Source organism: Akebia trifoliata, chromosome 2 (assembly GCF_017979445.1).
Source record: "Akebia trifoliata isolate Shusen 1 chromosome 2, ASM1797944v1, whole genome shotgun sequence".
Lineage (NCBI taxonomy): Eukaryota > Viridiplantae > Streptophyta > Magnoliopsida > Ranunculales > Lardizabalaceae > Akebia > Akebia trifoliata.
In genome coordinates this window covers 15,427,713-15,438,888 of record NC_141376.1, presented here as the reverse complement: position 1 = coordinate 15,438,888, position 11,176 = coordinate 15,427,713, and the positions used below count along the sequence as shown (strand labels likewise).

Sequence of the window (11,176 nt, the reverse complement as noted above, 5' to 3'; positions counted from 1 at the left end):
GACTTTAATTATTGTTGATTTTATATTATTGTATTATCTTTTTTTTTTCATTACTAATATTTTCATGCAATTTGGGAGTGTCTACAATATCGAACTTCATATTAATTTCTAAAAATATAAATATACATCATTTATATATTCAAACACATTATTGGACAAAGAAATGCTTTATTCAGAGCTAATCCAATAGGTTATCAAATCGGATTCTTATTGGATCGGCCCTTTATCAAAACCCATATTCTTGATAATACCAATCTATATGTTTTAGTAAGGTGTCATGTAATTAAAGTGCATCTCATGTGTGAGATAAGATGTTAGATGTAGTTATTTGATTGTGAAAATTATGGGTGTTGTGTGTGGGATAAGATAATGGGTGTTTTTCAGTTATTTTCATACTCTATCATGTCTTTAATTCTTATGTAGTATGAATGTAATACATGAAAAAAGAAAATATTTAGTCTTTAATTGGATTGGGGATTCACCATCTCGAATTGGTGGTTTAGGATGTCCGATCTCTCTTGAACAAGATCAATCTCAATTTTTATTTATTTATTTTTGTGATCCAATCTAAATAGGCACATAATACTTGACTTGTACCTGTAGTCATTAAAATGACCCGACGTTCGGGTTAATATGATCCATTAACTACCCTATCCATTGTTTTCAAACTAGAAAGTGAAGAAGATAAAAGAAATGCAGAGTGTACCAAGAGAATCATACGTAAAAATACAATTTTTTTATGCATTTTGGGAATTATTCGAGACAAAGACTTACAAGTAGTATTTAGGAACAATAATCAAGGTCAGCCTGTCAGTCGACTTCGTTTTTGTAAACCAACAAGAGTAGTAATCACTAGTGTTTAAAAGAAGTATGTGCGCTCCACGACTTAAAATTAATGCTTTGATGTAAGCACCTTTGCTTTTAGAGGTGAAAAGTAAAAGAATAATACTGAAATGACCTCAAGATTGAACCTGACATTGCACACCCTGACGTGAAAGTGTATGAGAATCATAGATGCTTTTTCACTTGCTTTTCCTTGAGATACAAGTGAAAAAGCATATATGGTTCCTATCCACTTTCACATCAAGATGTGCAATATGAGAACCAATCTTGACATCACTCCAACACGAAAAATAAAAACTTCCCGTACAAGGGATTCACAATCTCTCTGGCTTGTTTGATTAAGATGTTGTTTGTTAAACTGAAAAAAATAAGTGTTGAATAACATTAAGCGCTGAAACTTATAAGCGTTGAATTTAAGTGCTGAAAAAGTTGTTTGTTTAGATGTTGAATCATATATGTTCCACATTGCTGAAGCTGGTAAATTGTCTTTGTTACCCTTACAATCATATTATACATTGTTTGCATATTTCAAATGCCTATTTCTTATCAAATACAATAAAATATATTATTTCTTATAAAATTAAAATATAATTCATTTTTAAATAAGAAATAATACTCAAATCTTTAATTTATAAATAATAATTTCTATTTATAAAAGCCCACAAATTTCAAATTAAAAATAATAATGTCATGCAAGTCACTAAAATTTGAAATCAACATTAAAATAACTTAATTTTGGATGAATAATTTTCGATAGAAATAAAGGATGTGTAATTATAAAAGCACCTTATGAATTAATAAGGGTAACCCACACCATAGCCAATTTTTGTTTTTGTTTTATATGGGTTAAAGTTTTTGGAATGAGCACATTTTTAGTGAGGATGGTCTAGAGATCATCCTCACAAAAAATCAGTCTATTTTGAAACTTCTAACTTGTTAAAAATAGTTTTTTTTTAAAATGACGATTTATAGTTCTTGAACTTGTTTTGATGGGGTTAGAAGTTTCAGGATGTGCTGATTTTTGGTGAGGAGAATCCCCTCATTGTAGAGATCATCCTTATCAAAAATCAACTTATTCCAAAACTTTTAACCCATATAAGACAAAATAATTTAACCATGGTGTGGGTTTATTCATTTGTGGGGTGCTTATATACTAATGAGGAGATCATCCTTACCAAAAATCAACTCATTCCAAAACTTTTAACTCATATAAAACAAAATAATTTAGTCATAGTGTGGGTTTATTCATTTGTGGGGTGCTTATATACTTATCCATGAGATATAAGAGGTAATATCCTTTTAAGAATAATAGCATACTTGTCCATGTTCAAAAAACGAAGGGCATACTTGTCCGAGTCGAAAAAAGCAAAGTGCTTACCGCTTCAACACTTTTTTTCAGCATCAAAATAGTGTTGAATTTTTTACACTTATTTTCAGCAATAAGCACTGAAAATATAGAGTAAACAAACACGTTATTTTGACAAAAAGTGTTGAATTTAATTTTTTTCAGCAATAAGCACTGAAAAATAACGCTAACAAACACTGCCTAAGTTGATTTTCCTTAATGACAAAGGCATGAACTAGACTCGAACATGCACTTTTGTAATCACTAAAAGATCTGAAAACCTAAATACTTGGTTTTACAAAGAATTTGGCTTACCATGTATGGCCTTAGTCTACACACTTGATTTGTGTTCCAAGCTCCCTATTCACACTCCAGTTTGTAGGGCTCACATGTACATCGTATTGCAAGATTCAAAAAGTACATTGAGTTTTTCTTTGGTTGATTGACAAAAAGGAATAAAAAAAAACATTCAATATTGGCATTCTAACCTCTTGGAAAATTGACTTGAAATTAACGACTTTGAATGATGTAATTAATCAAACTTTTTATGTAAGATAAGTAATAATGAAAAGGGAGAGATCTTGCGTTCAAATTCCCTCGTTGGCCATCCAAAGGGATTTTTCCTAATTTTATTGGTTTGTGTATATCATGTACTTACCCAAAGGATTTGCATGAGATATGGTGTTCTAAGAGGCTAGTCGTTTCGACCTGGCTAGTGAGGCCTACGTGTCTAGATACTCCCATAAAAAATAAAAAAATAAAAGACCCTCTTTCAATGATAATGAACTTACGTTAAAAAGATTAAGGGAGTGAGAAGGGGAAGTATAAACAAAATAGTTTGGTTCTTATGCTCCCATGTAAACGAAATATGAGAAATGAGAACATTTGAGATAACGTAAGAATTGCGCTCTCCTTGTTCTTATGAGATTGAGATGACATGGACATGTATGCAAATAAAGGTCAATAAGTTTGACCAAGGTTCATTCAAATGTAGTATCACAATTAAGCCATTAACAATGATGACTACAAGTAATTGATGATTTGATCAATAAATTTGGGCATTTTATAATGAGATCGATTTATAATAGATCAATGATCTCAAAGATTGTGCCACGCAAGGACTCATTTGATAAGGATCTTATTTAAATTATTGGATTGATTCTAGACTAGACATGCCTTAATCATAAAAGATATGATCCAATTATATGTGAGAACTATATGTACAACATATTTAGAAAAAAAAAAAATTTATATTTTCTGAAAGACCATTAGAGTTTGGTTCAAGGTCCACATTTTGAGTCACATGGATTGTTATGCTGGCCCAAATTACACCTCAACCCTCTAAAGTTCATGGTCTAAGCCAAAACTTGATTACACACTTATAAAGTCTTTGATAGAATAATTTTAGCATTTCAGCCCAATAAGTAGAGGTTGAAAAGTCATAATGTGCTAATAGGACATTTCGACCCACCTACCCTTATGCTTCTGTCTTCCCGCGCACTTGGACCTTGACGGAAATGAACTATAAAGGAAGTTTTGATAGAACGAATCCATAAATCCCCGTTCCCTTTCCCCTTTGAAAAGAAGAGCATAATAGCTTGACACTCTTTTTTTTTTTATTATCTTAATTTGGTCAAAGACTTTGAAAATGGATGGCCACTTAACTTCTAAATTTAAAATGAGTTGATGAAAAATATATTTTATTTTTATAGTTTTAGAGTTCTTAAAATTTTGTGCTCTATATGGATGTGGCACCCGATCATTTTTTTGGGTGACATGTAAAATAGGTGGTCTTTCGGTCCAAATATTAAGACCTAATACGGAATCAATAAAAATCCAATCCAAAAAGATCTTTCTAATGCTCTTACTCGGGATTTTAGGAGAACTAAAGGTCTTTTTAGAATTAAATATAGGGATTGACTAGTTGCACTCCACTAGCTCCCAATTGCAGTTCAATGTTAAAATTTTCTCTATTTATTTGTTTTTAAATAATCTTTTACTTGACTAGTTGCACTTCATGTGTTTGCACATGCTTCTATTAAAACATTTACCAGCTGCCTGGTTTGCATGCTTCAATCCTCCATCTTTATGATTGTTTAAGAACGTTTTAATTGTTAGTTTGATCATGGATCCCAAAAAAATTAGGTCTATTCTCTTTTTCATTAAAAGTGAATTAGTTGCAAAGGATGTTCTTCAATTTCTGAGATCAAGCTCCCTTCAATAATGCAACCATAAAAAAGGTTTTCAACCTCATCCTATTGCTTGACCTTCCTACATGCTTGGAACATTAGAGTACGTAGATACTCCTTTTTTTTAAACATGTTTTATGAGGAAGGGCAAAATGTGTACTTTTTATTTAAATATTTTTTATTTGGAGTGCAATCAAACAAAAAAATGCAATGAGGATTTTTTTTTTTTTGAAGTGATGGAGTGCAACCGGTAATGGGTAGGGCTTAAACGGGTCGAGTTCGAGTCGAATATGAGTATATCCATATCCGAATTTTTTATTCGAATTCAGATCTGGACCCGAATTTTTCTCGGATCTTATTAGTTAAAACCATACCCGAATCATTTTGCTTTCACTAAACCTATATCCAAATCCTATCCGACCGAACTAATTGATTCTGATTGGTCTGGTCAATTAACTTCGAACCATTTAATGCTATTTCAATAAACAACAAGAACCCTTAAAGGTAAAGTGGCCTAAGCTCTAGACCTCTCCCTTTTTTAAAAGAGGCCTTAGCCACTGCACCCAACTCTTATTGGATTGAAAAAATGCATCTTAAAAAATATAATTTACAGAATAATATATCACTCAGATCTAAGTGGATATAATGATGGATTCGAATCCGACCAAGATTCGATTCAGGTCAAGGGATATCAATCCATATTCAAACCATTTTTTTAATTTGGATATACTTGAAAAAATTAAATTTGCTAAAATTGGATTTGGATCACTTGAATTTTGAATAAAATCCAACCCATATTATGCCATAAGGGTAAGGTGATTAGGACTATAATTTGGGTAGGCAAAACCCAAATCCGATGTGTTGAACCTGACCTTAGGTCATGTCTGAGCATAGTTAACTAGGGTTTGGGCAAATATATATATATATATATATATGGGAGCGGTTCGGCAACCCTAAAGTTTGCCAAGTTTGGTGCCAACATTTTTTGTAAATCACTTTTGATGGGGTTAGAAGTTTTGGAATAAGCTGATTTTTTGTGAGGATGATCTCTACGGTGAAGAGATCATCCTCACAAAAAATCAGCTCATTTTGAAACTTTTAAGCCTAGTTTACAAGTTGAAGAATCGTGGACCGTCCAATTTTTGTAAATCACTTTTGATGGGGTTAGAAGTTTTGGAATAGGCTGATTTTTGATGAGGATGATCTCTTCATCATAGAGATCATCCTCACAAAAAATCTGCTCATTCCAAGGCTTCTAACCCATATTCTGAAAAATGTTTGGCACCAAACTTGGCAAACTTTAGGGCTACTGAACCATCCCCATATATATATATACATATAGGGAGCGGTTTGGCAACCCTAAAGTTTGCCAAGTTTGGTGCCAAACATTTTTTGTAAATCACTTTTGATGGGGTTAGAAGTTTTGGAATATGCTGATTTTTTGTGAGGATGATCTCTAAGGTGAAGAGATCATCCTCACAAAAAATCAGCTCATTTTGAAACTTCTAAGCCTAGTTTACAAGTTGAAGAATCGTGGACCGTCCAATTTTTGTAAATCACTTTTGATAGGGTTAGAAGTTTTGGAATAGGCTGATTTTTGATGAGGATGATCTCTTCATCATAGAGATCATCCTCACAAAAAATCAACTCATTCCAAAGCTTCTAACCCATATTCTAAAAAATGTTTGGCACTAAACTTGGCAAACTTTAGGGCTGCTGAACCGTCCCCATATATATAGGGTCAGGTTCAAACGACAACCATTTCAACACACATATAGACAACGCGTTTTGTCTTATATGGGAAAAAATGTTTGGAATGGGCTGATTTTTTGTGAGGATGATCTCTGTGGTGAGGAGATCATCCTTGCCAAAAATCAGCTCATTATGAAACTTCTAGACCGTCCAATTTTTGTTGAAAAATTATAGACCGTCCAATTTTTGTAAATCAATTTTTATGGGGTTACAAGTTTTGGAATGGGATGAGTTTTTGCCAGGATGATCCCCTCATCACAGAGATCATCCTCACAAAAAATCAGCCCATTCCAAACATTTTTGCCCATATAAGACAAACACGTTGTCTATATGTGTGTCGCAATGTGTGTTGCAGGAACCCGACCCATATATATATATATATATATATATATATGGGTCCCGTTCGCCACCCTTAGTTTTACCACACACTTTAACAAACGCGTTTTGTCTTACATGGGTTAGAAGTTTCGGAATGAGCTGATTTTTGGTGAGAATGATCTCTATGGTGAGGAGATCATCCTCACCAAAAATCAGCTCATTCCAAAACTTCTAACCCCATCAAAATTGATTTACAAAAAATGAACGGTCCACGATTTTTCAACGTGTAAACATGGGGCTAAACATTTCGGAATGGGCTGATTTTTGGGGAGGATGATCTTCTAATCATAGAGATCATCCTCACCAAAAATCAGCTCATTCCAAAACTTCTAACCCATGTAGGACAAAAAACGTTTGTTAAAGTGTGTGGTAAAACTTAGGGTGCTGAACATTTCCCTATATATATATATATATATATATATATATATATATATATATATATATATATATATATATATATATATATATATATATATATATATATATATATATACATATAGGGAGCGGTTCGGCAACCCTAAAGTTTGCTAAGTTTGGTGTCAAATATTTTTTGTAAATCACTTTTGATGAGGTTAAAAGTTTTGGAATATGCTGATTTTTTGTGAGGATGATCTCTACGGTGAAGAGATCATCCTCACAAAAAATCAGCTCATTTTGAAACTTCTAAGCCTAGTTTACAAGTTGAAGAATCGTGGACCGTCCAATTTTTGTAAATCACTTTTGATGGGGTTAGAAGTTTTTGAATAGGCTGATTTTTGGTAAGGATGATCCTCTCATAGAGATCATCCTCACAAAAAATAAACTCATTCCAAAGCTTCTAACCCATATTCTGAAAAATGTTTGACACCAAACTAGACAAACTTTAGGACTGCTGAACTGTCCCCTATATATATATACACAATTCAAATCAGGTTGGGTGTGGGCATAAGTTTCGGCTAACCCGATTTGTCAAAACCCAAACTTAATATGATTATAATTTAAATATATTTCTTATCTTGGTTTCTTTCACACTCATAATTCATATTTTAATATATATACTTTTATTTATCTATATATCCAAATTGATGTGTGTTTATTTTCATTAGATAAATAATCATCTTTGTTATTAATGTTTTGTTTTAAGTGTAATTTTATTTTATCATACAATGATCATATTACAACTTCAAATATATATTTTTCTTGAATATTATGATTATTAATAAAAGTAATTATTTTAATTAATCTTTTTTTTTCAATTTTTAAATTAACTCATAATTTTATGTATATAAACTTTTGAAACACATTTTTAAGAAGAAAATTTATATAATTTTAAATTCTTTTACACGTCACTTATCTTTATATAAACCCTTATTAATACTAAATTATCTAATATTAATGAAGAATGTATTAACCTGACTAATCCCACAAATCCGACTTGGGTAGGGTTCAGGTGGAGCATTTCATGCCCGAGGTCATGTTGGGTAAGAGTTCGGGTTGGTTTTTGTCCGTTTGGATTGGGCTTGGGTTATCCCCAACCCGGCCCTATCCCGTAAATGTAATAGGCAAGTAATCCTCACAAGAGAACGAAACGACCGAGTCCACCGCTGACGAACTGTCCACGTGTCCATCTTTTCTACTTGCGAAGACTTCGTCTTCTTTTTACCAATTGGCATCAATCGGACTCCCTCTCACTCTCTCCTAGGACGTACGGTGCGACCTAGTGGTGCACAAAGAATGATGCGCCCTACTTTTTAGGATATAGGTAAGAGTAGTGGAAGTAACCAAATCTCGAGGAATATCATTGGCTAGGATCTACCGAATATGCTTTAGTAGGCCTGACACTATCATTTTCTTACCTGGTTCTATCTTTAGGACCAAAACTAAAGCGTGTCCAGGCCGTGTTTCGGACATAAATTTCGACCTCGCTTTACCAAAATTAACATAATTAAATTCATAATTTAATTATCCAGTAAATGTTTGGTGAAAATTAGAAATACACCCTCAGATTTCAAATTGGTCATATACCCCTTGATTTTGATCATCCTTGAGAGACTAACATAAAATCTCCAAAATGCCCTCCTTTTTAATCTCTCACTAAAAACCCATTGTCTTCCTTCAACCTCTCTCCATTAAAAAAAAAAAACAAAAAAGTAGCCCTTATAGAATAATTCAAGAAAGAATTTTTTTTGAAAAAATCATTTTAAATATAAATAGAAAATATAATACTAATAAATTATAAAATTACATTCTTTTTGGTTATCAATTTTTTATTTATTTATAATAATGAAGATTGAAATACAATTTCATACTAAATATAATTGACATTTGAAAGAATCAATAATTAATGAAATTGTGGGTAAAAACTTTATTATAAAAGTTGAAGTTACAAATTCTTTTGGTAACAAGGCAAAGGTTTCTAACGAGAAGGGTATGCCAATCCAATCAATTTCTCTTGGTAAGAAGTTGAAGATAAAGTCAACTGAGTCATTTTCATTAGTCTCTTATGTAAGAACAAAGCAAAAGGGGGTATATCCTAAATTTGAAAATTAAGGAGACATCTATAATTAAATCAAAATAAGGAAGGGTACCTAAAATATAACCCAAAACTTTTCTTGCCATATTTAGACTTTTATTATTTATATTATTTTTATTTATGCTCTTTTGATGTTCTAGAATTTCCTTTCCTTTTACTTCCCCTTACGCGGTGCAAAGCTTCTCTTAATAAAAGGGTCCCATCATCCCTAGGGTTTCAAATACCCCCAATTCTCCTCTCCCATTCCTTCTCCGTCTCCTCCTCTTCTCATTTCTTAAAATTCTTATTTAATTCGAGAAATCTTTTGGGGATTTTGTTTTCTTTCCTACAGAATTTCAATCTGATCCATTGGGTTTCTCTTAATTTATTTTTTTAAATCTTTCTAAGGTCTTAATGGAGCCAAAATCTTGATTTGGGTCGATGAAAAATTAGGGTTTTTTGATTGATTGGTAGATCTGATTGAACTCTAGGGAAATTGAGGAATTTTTCTCTGATGTGAGGATGCCTGCAACAGATTATCAGGGTTCTTCGGTGCCTTTTGCGTCAATAGGTCGATCGATTTTGAGTATTAGGCGTGATCAAGTTCATTCGATGGATTCCAATCACGAGGCTTCAAGCTTGGAACTTGAACTCGATTCGTTTCAGAAACAAGTCACTGATCGATTTCAAGAACTTTCTTCGGTTTCAAGCGAAGATCTCCTCTCGCTTTCTTGGATTCGTCGGCTTCTCGATGCGTTCCTCTGCTGCCAAGAGGAATTTAGGGCAATTTTGTTCAACAACAAGGGTTACATCTCGAAGTCGCCTCTTGATAAGTCGATTGCGGAGTTCTTCGAACGAAGCGTGAAGGGTCTTGATGTTTGTAATGCAATTCGTGATGGGATCGAGCTGATTCGACAATGGGAGAAGCATTTGGAGATTGTTCTTTGTGCGCTAGATACGCAACAAAGGATGCTCGGCGAGGGCCAATTTCGTCGGGCCAAGAAGGCTTTGACTGATTTGGCTATTGCGATGTTGGATGAGAAGGATTCGGGTTCGGTTCTTGCACATAGGAACCGGTCTTTTGGCCGTAATAATACGAGCAAGGATCATCGCCCGACGTCTGGGCATTTTCGATCTCTTTCGTGGAGTGTTTCTCGATCTTGGTCGGCCGCCAAGCAACTCCAAGCTATTGGGAACAATTTAAACCCACCTCGGGCGAACGAGATCGCAGCAACAAATGGGCTTGCGGTCCCGGTTTTCACGATGAGCTCAATACTTCAATTTGTTATGTGGGCTCTCGTAGCTGCGATCCCATGTCAGGACCGTGGCCTCCAAACCCATTTCTCAACTCCTCGCCATTTCACATGGGCTGCTCCAATTCTTTCGCTCCACGAGCGGATTATGGAGGAGTCAAAGAAGAGGGATCGTAGAAATGCGAATGGGTTATTGAAGGAGATTCATCTTATTGAGAAATGTGCACGCCACATGACTGAATTGGCTGATACGGTTCAGTTTCCGTTGACTGAGGAACGGGAGGCTGAGGTAAGGAATGGAGTGCAAGAATTGGGCCAGGTTTGCGAAGCAATGAAGGAAGAATTAGATCCACTGGAGCGTCAGGTGAGGGAAGTGTTTCATAGGATCGTACGAAGCCGCACTGAGGGTCTTGATTGCTTGGGCAGGCCAAACCATTCTGAGTAAATTGAATTGGGTTCGTCACCGTTGGGCATCAAATGTTCAATTTTGCGAACATGACGTGGTTTTGGATTCTGGAATAGGTTTAAAGTCTAAGTTTAAGCAAGGTAGTGTTCTTGTATCTACCACCATACATTCTGTAAAGAAAAATGGATTTGGATTGGATCTCTCTCTGATCTATGGTGTTGTTATTCGCTCTGTGTCTTTTTTTTTTTAATTGTATAATTTTCTTCAATTTTTCTGAGTAAGTTGCATCTTGCAGATGTAGCCAATTATGTGTTTTTCTTCTTTCTTCTTTGTCCATGTTATAATATATACTATTTCCATTTGAATATATATACGTATATATGTCTTTATTTGCATCTTGAACTTTACTCAAAAACTTGTTTAGAGTATCAAGATTTAGAATTTTGTTTGGGGTAGAATTTACATCCTGAAATGCTAGAAAATTGTTCAAATGTTTGTGGAGGCCGTATTATAAATATA

General features: G+C 33.9%; 1 protein-coding gene across 1 annotated transcript; it reads left to right on the top strand.

Moving 5' to 3' along the window:
- The first annotated feature begins 9,198 nt into the window (after nucleotides 1-9,198).
- On the top strand, nucleotides 9,199-11,052 carry LOC147409761 (ROH1, putative (DUF793)). Its single transcript, XM_086431819.1, has one exon. The coding sequence runs from the start codon at nucleotides 9,521-9,523 to the stop codon at nucleotides 10,694-10,696; it is 1,176 nt and encodes a 391-aa protein (XP_086287945.1). The 5' UTR covers nucleotides 9,199-9,520; the 3' UTR covers nucleotides 10,697-11,052.
- The last annotated feature ends 124 nt before the right edge of the window (nucleotides 11,053-11,176 follow it).